The sequence below is a fragment of the Colletotrichum phormii genome (genome assembly GCF_030913505.1).
Source record: "Colletotrichum phormii strain CBS 102054 chromosome Unknown BDP81scaffold_10, whole genome shotgun sequence".
NCBI classification, from domain to species: domain Eukaryota; kingdom Fungi; phylum Ascomycota; class Sordariomycetes; order Glomerellales; family Glomerellaceae; genus Colletotrichum; species Colletotrichum phormii.
Genome location: NW_026851452.1, coordinates 759,426 through 774,626, shown reverse-complemented (window position 1 = coordinate 774,626; position 15,201 = coordinate 759,426). Strand labels below are relative to the sequence as shown.

The window sequence follows — 15,201 nt, the reverse complement described above, 5'->3', positions numbered from 1 at the left end:
CCTGCTTAAAGTCAAACCCCACAACGCCATAGTTTTATGACAAGGGATGAGAAGGACTTGGCGATTCTTGCAATTGTCTGGAGTCTCTGGACACAGTAATCGTGGTTCGATTATGAAGTTGGACAACCCATCTACTCATATTTGCGTAAAGCGAGAAGATGGACTACTGATGTGAAATACTCATTGCCCAGTTCGTCCTCGTCTAACTGCCTTCTCATGGTTGTTTGCCATCAATCGAATACCAGTATGATCCTCGGGCACCACCTTCAGTCAAATCAAACTTACGATAGCCTGCGGCAACCCCTCGATTATTTTCCAACCCGTGATGCAGAGAGGCAACGAGCGCGTTCACCGATCTTGTATCGTCGTCGCGCAGGATAGAGGCTCATGCAAGGCATTGTAGGTCAGGCAGACCGCTCCCGACGAAGCCTGAACGAGGGATAGATGCATTGCGCGCAAGATTCCTGATGCCACGCACCGCAAGCACGACTATCCCCATTGGCACTAAAGCAACTGCGAGAAGAGGAGTGAAACTCGAATACTACTGCTCGCCCAAGCCACGGCGGCACGGTGGATGTTCCCCGGCGACCGCCCTCGGCCTGAGCATCCATGTCACCGTGGTTGGTTTCAAGGGCTCTTAAACTGACCTGCAGCATTGCTCGCTCCGAGACGCCAAGGCAAATGATCCGAACGCTCGGAATCCCCGGGATCTTTCCTAACTACCCCGGTCGAGAACTCGGCGCAATTCGAAGTGGTACGCAGCACCAGTCGGCTCCTCTTCCCGGCCGAGTCGACAAGCTTCTTCCCTCTGTGGATCCGCCCACATCCGTCGCACAGCAGACGCAACGTTAGCGACATCCTTGCGAATCTCGAAAGAAACGTGTTGCGAATTTGAACGACTGGTCGCACAGCATGGCCACTGGGACGCCTGATCAAAGACGTTGCCGATTTGCCTGTCATGATCGCCCCAAAGACACGTTCGATCCTCCACCAATGCCTGCTTCAGGTACCTTGTGTACCGGTACCTATGAGAAGAGCATGCATCTCGGCCGCGAGCTTCAGGACACGTCAAAGGTCGCTATGCTGACACTGCGTTTGCAACTTTGACATTGGTGGCTTGGTTTACCGAATGCTACGTTCTAGATAGGAGGAAGTCGACCAACTTGTCCATCAGCCTATGCGACGACGGCTTCATATTGCGCTTCCTGCAACATCCCGTCCGGCCGTCCAAGATCCTTGCCTACGTCGTGGTAGAGGGATGAATAATAAGCGGCGTGGCGGCGCCATCACTCAATGATACCCTCTCAAAGCCGCTCGTGCTACACCCTCAGGCATCTCGTTTGCACTGCTTGACAGGAAAACATAGAGGATGACCATGGTTGAGCGAAGACATGATGATTCATGTCAGATATGATGGCGAGAACCAGGTTTTGAACGAAGCGCAAGCAACCATCAAGACGTGCTCATTGCAGCTTGCCAATGCTGCCTGCCTGCTCATGCACGAGCAAGGAGATCACGTGAAGTGTTCCATTGGCTCTTGTAGCATGCATGCAACGACATTACAGTTGACAGCCACGATCTGCAGATGTTAGGCTCAGGTGCAGACTGTAAGCCGGATCCTCTCGGTGAGCAGAACGGTATACGGGAGGAGTCGGCATTGCTCCGTCAGTAATGAACCGGGTCGTTGGTGGTCTGTCGCTAGGCAGGCCACATCTACCATGACTAACTGACCACCCCTCCGACTATTGTAGTAAGGCATGGTAAGTTGTCCATCTGAACTACAAGAGGACTGTTCTGCTTTGCGAACAATGGTTGCGTGTCTTTCCATAAGCCCAATCGGTTGCTTTCTTGGACGTGCGCTCCCAACCAGCAATACTTTTGTGACAGCTCATAGATTTTGAGATTTAGGTTTTCTTAATTTTAAAGTCAAAGCTTGAGTAAAAATTTCAGGGTTAAAAGCCTCAGATGCGAGGCAAAAGGTAAGTAGGCCTGGCAAGCAAACGGATCAGTTGCTGCGCTTGTCTTCTGGGAATCTCCCTTTGTAACTATCGTGGCTCAACGACAGACTGCCAGGCGTCTCTCGGGAAATGGGACTCTATCATTTTGCAATTAGCCAACTAAAAATGTTGGTATTGAGACCGACTTCGAGTTGGCGATTTGCTCCTAGCGGAGCTTCATATGGATGCCAGTCGCATTTATAAGCCAACGCTAACCGCGACCAGCCGGGCTCTCTGCTTTGAACAGGCGCTACCCCAGATGTTTGTGAGGTTGGAAACTCGGACTGAAATCACAGCAAATCATGTCTCCAGGTGTAGTGGAATATTCTGTGGGAATAACTTCTGATTTCTTTCCTCGCTTGCCCCTCCTTCTCTATTGGTTGTAGTTTTGTAAATAAATCAGTTGCTTCGTCGACAAAAGTACCAGTATTGCCCCTCATTGTGGCTGAAGCTCCAACGTCGTCGTCTGCGTCCAAGCCTGTTTGGGGAGGTGCAAATAATGCCCATGACTTTTGAGATTATCTACAGACTGGGGAAATATTTTCACAGGTCTCATAGACAGCAGGAGTGGCTTACAACAAGATAGCCAATCGTCACAGCCAAATGAGATTCAAGCCACGGAGCGCCACAGTTAACTTGCTTGCGGCCTGTGCGTAGATGACCTCTTTCCCTGTTCAAATAATCGACCTTCGTCTACGGCTTGTGTGGCTCTTCCCCGCTGCTGGCGGCGCCTGAACACAGTTGTCGTCTGCTCATCCACTGCACCTGCCTCATCAGTGACCAATGACCAGTGCGGCACCATCTCGACTCCTCATGCGGGTTTCATCCATTTCCGCCCTCCAAAGGCTGACATCTTTGCGAGCTTCTTCTTCCTTAATTCACACTTCTCCCAAGACTTTGAGACCTAGAAATCACTTCCCTTTGCTTGCGAAACCCTGCCGGCAGAGATTTTCCACAATGAACGCTCAGGAGCTCAAGCACTACCTGGCTGACGCGCCGCCGAGCGTCGTCCGTTTGGAGATTGAGAAGCACTTTGAACCCCTCACCGACAAGCAGAAGCGCTATGCGCATTTCATCAGCAAGTAAGAAACCCATCATAATGTCATATCATCTTGGTGCCCGCCATGCCAAGCTTTTATGGGGGACCAGAAGCTAAGAGATATGTTAGAGCCTCGTTTGCGGGAACCCGTATTGTGCTCAGACAACTTTCCCCAGAGTCAGAGCCCATCTACGACTTCATCATTGCCTTACACAAGAGCAGTGGTGGTGACTGGAATAGCCTTGCTAAGAAGGCTGGTATCGACGAGAGCCAATTGACCCACTTCCTGGAGTATGCTGCCCAATTCTTGGGCAACAATGGCAACTACAAGAGCTTCGGCGACGCCAAGTTCATCCCTAGAGCCGATGAGAAGACTTTCGCGGCTCTTGCTGCCGCCTCTCCTGAAGCTGAGCATTTTTACAAGGCGACCAACGGTGCCATCTTCAGCTCTGACAAGCAGGCGCTGATGCACCTCGGATTCCCTGACAAGGGTCACATGACTACCTACTACCCCGACTCCCCTCACATTACTCAAGAGGAGATCGAGGCCGTGTCCGCATGGATGGAGAAGAAGGGCCTTCTCCCCGAGAACAACCGTCTCCGCAAGACCAAGGAGGGCACTTTCGAGATTCTCATTGCCTCGGCCGTTACGAGTGTTCCCGCTGAGGGTGGTGACATCGGTAAAGAGACCGAGTTCCAGGTTGAGGATGGCCTTCTCAAGGGCAAGACGATCAAGGTGGTATACGGAGACTATGCTGCAGAGATGAAGGCCATTTCCGAGTATATCACGAAGGCGCAGGAGAACAGCGACAATGAGAACCAAGCAAAGATGCACGAGGCCTACGCAAAGTCTTTCTCGTCTGGCTCTCTCCTCGCGTTCAAGGACAGCCAGAGATTCTGGATCAGAGACAAGGGCCCCATGGTTGAGTCCAACATTGGTTTCATCGAGACCTACAGAGACCCCGCTGGTATTCGCGGCGAGTGGGAAGGCTTTGCGTCTGTGGTCAACCTCGAGCGTACCCGTGCTTTCGGCGCTCTCGTCTCCGCTGCGCCCGAATTGATTCCCCTTCTCCCGTGGAGCAAGGACTTCGAAAAGGACAAGTTCCTGTCGCCTGACTTCACATCACTCGAGGTTTTGACCTTTGCCGGATCTGGTATTCCTGCTGGAATCAACATTCCCAACTACGATGATATTAGGCAGACTGAGGGCTTCAAGAACGTTTCTCTTGGCAACGTCCTCAGCGCCAAGGCTCCCAACGAGAAGATCCCCTTCATCTCCGACGCCGACCTGGAGTTGTACCACAAGTACAGGGACCCTGCTTTTGAGGTGCAGGTTGGCCTTCACGAGTTGACTGGTCACGGCTGCGGAAAGCTTCTTCAGGAGACCTCTCCCGGAACCTACAACTTTGATGAGAAGAACCCTCCTGTCAGCCCCCTGACTAACAAGCCAGTGACCACATGGTACAAGCCTGGACAGACATGGGGATCTGTATTCGGCAGTCTTGCTGCCTCGTACGAGGAGTGCCGTGCTGAGCTTGTCGCTATGTACCTTGGGTATGTATCTTTCGACTGCCTATACAGAAACCTCTGGCTAATCTGGACCTAGATGCGAGTTCCCTGTTCTCAAGATCTTCGGCTTCGGCGACGGAAGCACCGATATCAGCAACGAGGCCGGCAACGTCTTGTACGCTGCTTACCTCCAGATGGCCCGCGCCGGTCTCGTGTCCTTGGAGATGTGGGATCCCAAGAGCCAAAAATGGGGCCAAGCGCATTCACAGGCTCGCTTCTCTATCCTGCAGGTTGGTGACAATGACGTACGTGTATGAATGCCCAAATGCTGACTACCACTTTTCACAGTGCTTCCTCCAGGCTGGCGATGACTTCTGCAAGCTGGAGTACAAGAAGGATGATCTATCCGACTTGGAGATCAAGCTTGACCGTTCAAAGATTCTGACCACTGGTCGTGACGGTAAGTTATCCCGAATCTCTCGACGCGCACTTTGAAATAGATCAAGGCTGACTAACATCCACAGCCGTTGGAAAGTACCTCCAGAAGCTTCACGTGTACAAGGCCACCGCCGACGTCGAGAACGGCACCGCCTTCTACAAGGAGATGACCAACGTCGACATGGACTTCTGGGGTACCAAGGCCAGAAACGTCGTCCTGGCCAACAAGCAGCCCCGCAAGGTTTTCGTCCAGGCCAACACCTACCTCGACGAGGCGACTGGCAAGATCAGCGTCAAGCACTACGAGGCATCCCCGGCAGGTATCATCCAGAGCTGGGTCGACCGTGACTTGTGACTGAGCCCAAAGTCCGAGACTGCCAAACTGTAAAGAGCCTGGCCATGAAGAGATAAAAGGGGGTCCTGCATCAACCATAATAAACCTTGTAATACTATGCTCCTAAAAGGGGCCAAAACATTTAAGTTTCAGAGACGATCCGTACTTTGTGAAGCCTAGTGCGTACATGTCTGAACATCTCGAGCTCTTTCCCGAGGTCTGTTTCTTCGTGTCCCGACATCTTTCACTTTAGTCATTTCAAGTCGAGAAAGTTTGGTTTATGGTTCATGTCAATATTGTCATTCCCTCGCAAGGGGGGAGGCACGTCGTCGTTGGACCGAATGCGTTATCTTCTTTGTGTGTTGGATTTGTGAAGAACCTCATTACAGACGCCAAATGTGACCGATGCCGTCGACTTCCAAATGCAATTGGCAAAACCAGCCCAGCCCGTGTAGCCATAAGATCTTCCGTCGTCTACAACAACAACATCATTCCTTAACCGTTGCGAACTGGGCGAAAAAATGTGTGGTTCTTCTTTTTTTGAATCCCAATTGACTTTGCCCCTTCCTTTTTCCACGGGTCCTCTCATGTCCACATCATCCGGAAGCCTTGATTTTTTGAAACGACCAGCGACGAAGAGAGCAAACCCCCGAAAAGCCCACACGCCAAACGAAACCTCCCTCTCAACAGCTTTTGGTGTGAAAAAACTGTTTACCAGGTCATCTCGTGGGGCTTGTCGCCCTTGCGCAGGCTGAAGGAACTCGCCAGGTAGGAGGCGAGCATGTCGACCTTCTTGATGTTGGCGAGCAGGGCCTTGTCGACGGCCTTCTGGTCGGCGGCACGGCTGCTGTTGATCTCCTTCTTCTGTAGTCACACATATGCTGTCAGTCTCCCATCCTCTCGTGTCCAATCTGAATCTGGGTCTTTCCAGAGGATGTATAATCGTACCTGGGGCTTCTCTCCCTGCTTGAAGAAGGCGTCCTCGCCAGTCTGCTTCTTGGCCTTGTCGGCGGTGAAGTACTTGGGTGCGGAGATCTCCTCAATTTTCTTGGACTCAACGCCGGAGACGTCGACCTTCTGGGATGTAGCGATGACGTAGCGGGAGTTGACGCGGCGGAGGGGAACGCCGTTGATCTTGAAGGGGCCGGTAACGAGAAGGACACCCTGGTCGAGGGTCTTCAGGAGAACGACGCGCTTGCCGCGGAAGCGGCCAGCGAGGAGGATCAGGATGGTACCGGGCTGGAGGGTCTGGCGGGGAGCCCAGGGGCGGACGGCCTTGCGGACCTAGTGACAATCGTCGTCAGTATCGCTGTCGCCCAATTCATGATTTTTTGTGCGTGTTGCTTGAAATTCGACATTTGTGATAAAGGGGGATATGTCATTCCGTAGATCACGAGCGTCTTCCTCCTCCATCACTCCAAATCATTTTGTGTGCGTTGGTCGAATTGCGAATGGTGGTGCCGTTATTGATCTGTGGTTTCCTTCGTGGTTTCTCTTGGCTCTCCGACTTTGGGGCTCTTGAAGTTTTGCGTCGTAATTCGAGAAAAATGTTGCGCTCGCTTTGTCGTGTCCTCCCAATTACATCCCATGACCGACTCGTGACCGCTCGAAATGACATTCCCTCGTCCCATCGCAAATGCGCAAAATTCCAAAACAGCGCCAGCACGCAGATATAGTAAACTCACCTTCTTGGCCTCGGGCTCATCGTCGGCGTTGTACCACTTCTGCGCCTTCTGGGAGGGGGCGGGGACGACCCGAGTCGACGAGCCGAACTTCTTGGTCGTGGATTCCGTCTTCGCCGACATGGTTGCTCTCGGTCCTCGTGGAGGGCTGTTGTGATTAGCGGAGAATGGGGATCGTGAACGAAAAAGAAGGAAGTGGTTGATCTCGTTCGAGAGGCTTTGGTTGTTGGGGTCGGGTCGGCGGGAAATCGATTTCTCAGAAAATGTCTAGCGAGTGTGGGCGGCGGGTGTGGAAGGCAAGCCCTCCGCTAGTCCGTATTAGGCAGGGTGCATGCGGCAGAAACCTCTGCACCCTCTGCAGGCGCGGGCGGTGAGCCAGGGCCCCTTCCCATACCGACAATTTCTAACGGGAGATTGTGCGCCCGATTTTCCGGGGCCAGACCTCCAGGACCCACTGATCGGTCTGCCATTCCCAGCTCAGGGCCGCAGTCGGATCATGGATGTCACTGGACGTCAACAAACTCAAGTCAGCAGCAGCTCGCAGTTCTGCTAATCCCTGGGTGCTAGGACAATTGCTTTGTCTTTTGAAAATTGTTCTACTCTCCCAAGATTATCAATCCGATGTTTCCTCGACCCTGTAGACCTCATTCTTGAATACATAATGAATGTATTCGTACTCGAAAGACTACGTGAAAAGGGCAACACAGCGCTGGCGGTAGTTGCATTTCGTCATACGCATTGACCACGTGCTGATAAGATAAAGCTTCGGAACATGCTAGACCTCACCGAAAGTGCGAGAATGTACTTGTGAAATCTTCCGAGTTCGCGACTTGACAACACTAGGGGGTTTGCTCAAAGGATATTTGAGGCCGTGTACCTGTCTTTCTTTCATCTGTTGTGATAGTTTCAGATTGGGACGACTTTTTGCAACACCTGGCATCGACCAGCAGACACAATGCAAGCCAGAAGACATCTCATCTCATCAGCCCGGCGCATTGTCGGGTCATCGTCACCGAGACCTACACGACTAATCTCAAGAGCCATCATCAACGAATCTGCCGCACTCAGAAGCAGTAGCAATCTTTTACCAACGATAACCATCAGGAATTATGCAAATGGAAGACCTCACCCCCCAGGCGGTACACACCGCATGGACATGGGTGGCGAGCCAGAGAAACCGACACTCGAACAATTCGGAATCGACCTCACAGCCAAGGCCAAGGATGGAAAGCTCGACCCAGTCATTGGACGTGATGCTGAAATCCAACGAACGATCCAGATTCTATCACGGCGGACCAAGAACAATCCCGTCGTGATTGGAAAAGCCGGCACCGGCAAGACAGCTATCCTCGAAGGCCTTGCACTGAGAATCGTGCGTGGCGACGTCCCGGAGAGCATCAAGAACAAGCGTGTCATTGCCCTAGACCTGGGCTCGCTGATTGCGGGCGCGAAGTTCAGGGGAGACTTTGAGGAGAGACTGAAAAAGGTCTTGACCGAGGTCCAGCAGGCAGAGGGCGAAGTCATTCTCTTCATCGATGAGCTGCACACGTTGCTCGGCCTCGGCAAGGCCGAAGGATCGATCGATGCGAGCAACTTGCTGAAGCCAGCACTTGCGCGTGGTGAGCTCCAGTGCTGTGGTGCCACCACGTTGGAGGAGTACCGCCTCATCGAAAAGGATGTTGCCCTTGCCCGGAGATTCCAACCCATCATCGTCAACGAACCCACCGTCCAAGACACAGTCAGCATCCTGCGCGGTATCAAAGACAAGTACGAAGTCCACCACGGTGTTCGCATCACTGATGGTGCCCTGGTGGCAGCCGCTACCTATTCTAACCGCTACATCACCGACCGATTCTTGCCCGACAAGGCAATTGACCTGATGGACGAGGCCGCCAGTCATCTCAAGCTCGAGCACGAATCGAAACCTGAAGATATCATGGCCCTCGACCAGAAGATCATGACCATTCAAATCGAACTTGAAAGTTTGCGCAAGGAAAAGGACGTAGCCAGCCAAGAGCGTCGCGAGAAGTTGCAGACGGACCTGAAGAAGTATGAAGAGGAGATTGCCGAGCTTACCAAGCGCTGGGAAGCGGAACGCGGCGAGATCGAGGCAGTCAAGAAGACTCAAGAGGACCTCGACAAGGCCAGGATCGAGCTGGACCAGGCACAGAGAGAAGGAAACTTCGGCCGCGCCTCTGAGTTGAGGTACAGCGTCATCCCCGCCTTGGAACAAAAGATTCCTAAGGACGGCGAAAAGTCAGACGGTAGCCTCGTTCACGATGCTGTCACTGCGGACGACATCGCAGCAGTTGTCTCAAAGGTGACCGGCATTCCCATTTCCAAGCTCACCTCCGGCCACATTGAGAAACTCGTGCACATGGAAGACTCCCTTCGCGAGGCAGTCCGCGGCCAAGATGAGGCAATTAAGGCCGTCTCCAACGCCGTGCGCCTACAGCGTGCCGGCCTCAGCGGCGAGAACAGACCGCTCGCGTCCTTCTTCTTCCTTGGACCGACCGGTGTCGGAAAGACGGAGCTCTGCAAGAAGCTCGCGGGCTTCCTCTTCTCCACCGAGTCGGCCGTCGTCCGCTTCGACATGAGCGAGTTCCAGGAGAAGCACACCATCTCCCGCCTCATCGGAGCGCCCTCCGGCTACGTGGGCTACGAGGACGCCGGCCAGCTTACCGAGGCCGTCCGCCGCAAGCCGTACGCCGTCCTCCTCTTTGACGAGTTCGAAAAGGCCCACCGCGATATCTCGGCCCTCCTCCTCCAAGTCCTCGACGAGGGCTACCTCACTGACGCACAGGGTCACAAGGTCGACTTCCGCAACACTATCATCGTGCTGACGTCCAACCTCGGCGCAGACATCCTCGTCGGCGCGGACCCCATCCACCCGTACAAGGAGACGGCCGACGGCGAGATCGACCCTTCCATCCGCAAGGCCGTCATGGACGTCGTCGCCGCAAACTACCCGCCAGAGTTCCTCAACCGTATCGACTCCTTCATCGTCTTCAAGCGCCTCGCCCTCGCTGCCCTTCGGGACATTGTCGACATCCGCCTGCGCGAGCTGCAGCAGCGTCTCGACGACAAGCGCATCATCCTCGACGTCGGCGGCGAGGTGCGCGACTGGCTCGCGGAGCGCGGCTACGACCCCAAGTTTGGCGCGAGGCCGCTCAACCGCCTCATCACCAACGAGATTGGCAATGGGCTCGCGGACAAGATCATCCGCGGCGAGTTGCGCTCTGGCGAGACGGCTGTGGTTAGCATCAAGGAGGACAATTCGGGCCTCGAAGTTGCGGCTCAGCCAAAGGCATAAAAAAACCATTCTAATCTCGACATGTACGACTACTTGTTTTGAGTCATTGTTTAGGAGCACGGAGTACATGGTTGGAAAAGGCTGGATTCCCCTCTCATGAAAGTGTTAGCCAAGTAGCACATGTAGCATTGTCAAAACGCTCTGTAAAACTGTAAAACAAGAAATAGACTGTAGTTATATATATATATATATAATACTCATGTATTCTTTCCCACCGACAAAGCTCGTTTCGATCATAGTCACCTAGTGAGCCTGTGCACTTATACCCACCTTTCACAAGTAGCCATTTGTCCTCTTGAGTTGCATCTGCCTCCATCCCGTCCCTGTGACGTCGAGTACCCACAACCACGCGTCCAAGACAGCATTCCACAAAGGGGCTCTGCGGTCGCAGAACGGTTGAACTGCACCCTTCAAGAGGGGGCTAAAATTTTGGGGCTGAGGATGCCGCGAGACATTTCACAAAGGGGCCTGTCAAGAAATGGAGGGGTTGGGACGGCCGGTTAAGAACAAAAAAAAAAGAGAAAGGTCATCAAACATCCCGTGGCACCGTGAAACTTTGTGAGAAAAAAGGAAGACAAGTCTATAACGATTCTGTCCCAACTCTCAAGGCTAGAACTACCTGGAACCCCCTCCATACCTAACAACAAAGACGACAAACTGGAGGAAAGCAGGGCGAACCACCCCTCATAGGGGGACTAACCAGTCGTGAAGAAAATCGTTAAGCCCATGTCTCATCCCTTCCCCTACCGAGAATGGTAGGCAAACCAGACCACCAAAAGAGCAGAAAACACCGTATTCATGGAATTGCGCGGAGGCGAGAAAGCCAGGGTGTTCATGAGTTGGCTTCTCCGTCACATTTAGACGGAGAAACGTATAGAGTTGCTGCGTGAGGACTGTACAGATTTCCCAACCCAAGACGCCCCCTTTCTTCCAAAACGAAACCTGTCCTTTTGAGACCAGAATGTGTGTGCTTGCTGCGTCGAGAGAATGCCAATGGAGTGTGGCTCACGTGATGTCAGGGACCACCATGGGGAGAAGGGGATGGATGGACGAGAAAATGCGGAAAATGAGTTATGGACTATTCGATTGCCTTGTGACCGGTAGCTTTGCGAATTACAACTGTACCAGAGGGATGACGTGAAAGAGTAGCAGAAGAGAGGTAGTCCGTTCGGCTTCTCTTCGCGGCATTTACTGGTGACCCGCCTTGCGCAGGGTGGTGGCAAGCCACTCGAGACCCTCGTAGAGACCATCACCGGAGGTGGCGCAGGTGGACTGGATGTACTATTGGAGGGATCAGTATGGAAATCGCATTTCGTCGTGTTCGAGGGAAAACATACCCAGGCGCGTTGTCTCAGGGAGTGGAGGCCAAGCTTGTCTGTGATCTCGGCGGCGTTCATGGCGTTCTGTGGGAGAAAAGGTCAGTCGCATGCTTCAAATTGATGAAGCCTCAAATAGCAACGAGGGAGGGGGAGGGGGGGATGGCGGGGTAACATACGGGCAAATCCTGCTTGTTGGCGAAGACCAGGAGAATGGCATCGCGCAGCTCATCCTCGTTGAGCATGCGCTGGAGCTCCTCACGGGCCTCGACGATACGGTCGCGATCGTTGCTGTCGACGACGAAGATGATACCCTGGGTGTTCTGGAAGTAATGTCTCCACAGAGGACGAATCTTGTCCTGACCACCGACATCCCACACGGTGAACTGAATGTTCTTGTACTCGACAGTCTCGACGTTGAAACCTGGAAGGAGATCCGATGTTAGCACGCCATTCGCCTCCTCGATGCATTGACCTATCGACAGCGGGGGCGCGAGATTTGATGATGACACGACGCTGGTTAGGGTATTAAGGGGCGGTGCGTACCAATGGTGGGAATGGTCGTGACGATTTCACCGAGCTTGAGCTTGTAGAGAATGGTAGTCTTTCCGGCGGCGTCAAGACCGACCATCAGAATTCTCATCTCCTTCTTTCCCCAAAGCTTGTCGAAGATCTTGGAAAATGCGAGACCCATGGTTGCGGTTCGGGCTGTGATGAACGTCTAAGTGTCGGTTGCGTTGGGTAGGAAGAAGTAATCTGTTGAGGAGCGACAGTGTAAGCAAGCGCGCAATTGATGAAATTAAATTAAATGGTAGTGACGTCGAGAGGAGATGCGGGCGGGATATAAAGCAAAGTAGAGAAGACTCCGAAAGGACAGATCGTAACGGAGGCGGGCAGGATCGGGTCACTGACCAAAGTCTGCCTGGGCGCTGAGCGAAGGCAAGGTGTTGCGATGATGATCTGGTCAAGGTTGAAGTTGAGAACCAGGCTGCCGCAATTCGCAAATGGAGGAGAGGAGATAGCGGGATAGAAGTGGATGTGGACAGGCGACGTGGAGGGAGGGAGGGATAGGGATATTGGATTGGGTTGGGGGGCGTGTGGTGGGCTGCTCTGCCTTTCTACTGTATCCTGAGGTGTCGTGTCCAGACCAGACCGATGCAGGCACGCGCGCAAGAGCAACTTTGGCCGAGGGGGTGGGAAAGGGGACTGAGGGGATGGAGACCCGACTGAAGATGACACAGAGGCTGGAAAGAAAGGGACGGAGTCGAAACAAAAACAGGTGATGGCAAATAGTAGAGTAGTGACTTACTTTCTTCACGACGTCCCTCTGCGACGGGAGACTGGAGACGAGTGGTGGTGGTGGTTTTTTTTTGTCGTGGGTGTGATTGTCGGTGAAGGGGGGGAGACAGTCCAAGTGTCAAGAGGATTAGTTTAGGTAGGTGGAATAGAGGCGAGCAGAGGGGGTGGGCTTTGCTAAGATAATCTTCGGCTTGGCGAGGTTGGTGGTGATTTTTAGAAAGGCCATGTTTTTCAAACTCTGTGTCCCCACTTTCTACTCGACCACCACTACAAACGGACGCCACCCTGTGGCCCGCCGAGGTACCTTCCCTAGCAAGCTGCTGTCTGGCGATACCTGCCCTTGGGATTCCTAAAACCACCCACGCTGTCATGTTTATAAAGGTACCTTAGGTTGCGTGCTGAGGGCCCAAGTCAGGCTGGGCACGGGCCATGGGGACACTTGAAGCTACCTGTCCCTCCATGTTGGCCACCCCTTTCTAGCGTTGTCAACCGCTAAAGGGCCCTTCTGAAGCACAAAGTACCCGCATCACGTGCAGGGATCGGCTTCCATGCACCGTGAGAAACAAGGTCGGAAAAGCATCGGTCCATTACGTCTGACCCTGAGCTAGACTTCTTTCGGCTCAGCCTCAAAGTCCAACCAGACGTCGCCAAAGTGTCCAGACTCAGGGTACAGGGATCACTCTCCAGGAACCGATCTGGAGAACAGCCTGGACACAAGCCAACGTCGCTCCTTTTTTCCCCGGCCCTGACCTCAATCGATTTCAGAGAAGCTCGACTCTGCTGCGCCTGCCGACCAGCTGAGTCTGACGTCTGTATTTTTTTCGACCTTCCTATCGGCCACGACGGAGAGCTCTTACACCCTTCCAAAGTGAAGACAAATAATAGGAAGCTCCCGCCATGTTCTTCCCTTCAGTCGCCAAGCTGCTCCTCGCAGCTGGCTTCGTCCACTCGGCCCTGGCCCACAACATCCAGCTGCCCGCCCACGGCCGCGAGTGCTTCCACGAGTCGCTGCACCGCGATGACAAGATGACCGTCACCTTCCAAGTCGGCGACCGCGAGTTTGGCAGCGCCGGCAACCTGGACATTGACTTCTGGGTATGATTCTAGCTCCAGCCGAACCCCCCACCAAACCCCCCTTTCGAATCGTGTACTTTGCGCGCAATTGCATCATGACTTAGGCACCGAGACTGACTGTTGATTTCCCACGACCACAGATTACGAACCCTCAGGGCCAGTACGAGACCTTTGACAAGAGTGTCTCCAACGGCGACTTCTCCTTCGACGCGAAGCACGACGGCAAGTACACCTACTGCTTCGGAAACGAGCACTGGGGCGCCCACAGCAAGGAGGTCTCATTCAACGTCCACGGCATTGTCTATGTTAGCGAGACCGACGTCCCCGCCGATCCCCTCGAAGTTGAAGGTAAGGAGCGAGCACAATGGGTTATCAGTGGATTCTGGACTTTTCCTAACAATTCATTATAGTCCGCCACCTTTCCGAGCTCCTCGCCCAGGTCAAGGATGAGCAGTCCTACATTGTCCTTCGCGAGCGCACTCACCGTAATACCGCCGAGAGCACCAACAGCAGAGTCAAGTGGTGGAACCTGTTCGTCATTGGCCTTGTCGTCGGAGAGTCCGTCTTCCAGGTGTGGTGGCTTCGTAGATTCTTCGAGGTCAAGAGGGTGGTTTAAAAATAAACAAGAAAGAAGGCGTCGTCATTTTTCGTTTTCCGGATACCCGTGCTGGGGACGACACGTCGAAGGTGCACAAATAGGGCTGGGGATTTCAGCTTAGCAGGATGCTCTTCGAGGCCCAACGCCAACAACATCAACATCCCTGGAGATGAGAGATTGAGATGTATAGTGTATCAGAGATCACATGAATGACGCGAAGGATTCTGGAAATGAAGCAAGGGCTTGACTTTTTTGGGCCATGGATACAATACTCGCGGGCCTTTGAGTGCCTTTCACGATGACACTCCTCACATTAGGAGCAAAGGAAGCAGATGACATGGATACATCTAAATACGATGGTCTTTTGCTTTCAGCCCGGCAAGACCATTGACATTGTCTCAGCGCAACGACTGGTGTCACAACATACAGACACGAAGCCGGAAGCGGCCAGCATTATCTGTGCGTTCTATGTAGGAAATACTGAAGCTTTCATCCCGGACGTCAAGGCCACCAGAAGCCATCACACATGATAATACAACACTCCCAGTACAAAAGGCACAGTCACACTTGGCTTCTCCAGGAATGCTAGTAGGCTACCACAG

General features: G+C 53.3%; 5 protein-coding genes across 5 annotated transcripts; 3 read left to right on the top strand and 2 right to left on the bottom strand.

Annotated features, from left to right (window-relative positions):
• Positions 1 to 2,954: 2,954 nt before the first annotated feature.
• Positions 2,955 to 5,338, top strand: BDP81DRAFT_461087 (peptidase family M49; the record flags this gene model as incomplete). The annotated part of the gene is made up of 5 exons (XM_060593728.1): positions 2,955 to 3,079; positions 3,166 to 4,590; positions 4,643 to 4,835; positions 4,894 to 5,005; positions 5,070 to 5,338. 5 exons carry the CDS (start codon positions 2,955 to 2,957, stop codon positions 5,336 to 5,338), a joined length of 2,124 nt encoding a protein of 707 aa, XP_060445245.1.
• A 690-nt stretch (positions 5,339 to 6,028) lies between these two features.
• Positions 6,029 to 7,122, bottom strand: BDP81DRAFT_461086 (ribosomal protein L6e; the record flags this gene model as incomplete). Its single annotated transcript, XM_060593727.1, has 3 exons — positions 6,029 to 6,181; positions 6,266 to 6,601; positions 7,003 to 7,122. The coding sequence occupies 3 exons, from the start codon at positions 7,120 to 7,122 to the stop codon at positions 6,029 to 6,031; spliced, it is 609 nt and encodes a 202-aa protein (XP_060445244.1).
• An 832-nt stretch (positions 7,123 to 7,954) lies between these two features.
• Positions 7,955 to 10,312, top strand: BDP81DRAFT_449631 (ATPase; the record flags this gene model as incomplete). The annotated part of the gene is made up of 1 exon (XM_060592434.1): positions 7,955 to 10,312. One exon carries the CDS (start codon positions 7,955 to 7,957, stop codon positions 10,310 to 10,312), a length of 2,358 nt encoding a protein of 785 aa, XP_060445243.1.
• A 1,188-nt stretch (positions 10,313 to 11,500) lies between these two features.
• Positions 11,501 to 12,322, bottom strand: BDP81DRAFT_319720 (ADP-ribosylation factor GTPase of the ras superfamily; the record flags this gene model as incomplete). Its single annotated transcript, XM_060584460.1, has 4 exons — positions 11,501 to 11,593; positions 11,650 to 11,715; positions 11,808 to 12,052; positions 12,175 to 12,322. 4 exons carry the CDS (start codon positions 12,320 to 12,322, stop codon positions 11,501 to 11,503), a joined length of 552 nt encoding a protein of 183 aa, XP_060445242.1.
• Positions 12,323 to 13,624: 1,302 nt separating this feature from the next.
• Positions 13,625 to 14,774, top strand: BDP81DRAFT_25747 (emp24/gp25L/p24 family/GOLD). The gene is made up of 3 exons (XM_060582880.1): positions 13,625 to 14,022; positions 14,142 to 14,349; positions 14,412 to 14,774. Exons 1-3 carry the CDS (start codon positions 13,825 to 13,827, stop codon positions 14,615 to 14,617), a joined length of 612 nt encoding a protein of 203 aa, XP_060445241.1. The 5' UTR covers positions 13,625 to 13,824; the 3' UTR covers positions 14,618 to 14,774.
• The last annotated feature ends 427 nt before the right edge of the window (positions 14,775 to 15,201 follow it).

Coding starts and splice junctions, on each gene's coding strand:
- BDP81DRAFT_25747 (XM_060582880.1), top strand. CDS start 13,825: ATGTTCTTCCCTTCAGTCGCCAAGCTGCTCCTCGCAGCTGGCTTCGTC. Junction 14,023..14,141: donor ACCTGGACATTGACTTCTGG/GTATGATTCTAG, acceptor CCACGACCACAG/ATTACGAACCCTCAGGGCCA. Junction 14,350..14,411: donor CGATCCCCTCGAAGTTGAAG/GTAAGGAGCGAG, acceptor AATTCATTATAG/TCCGCCACCTTTCCGAGCTC.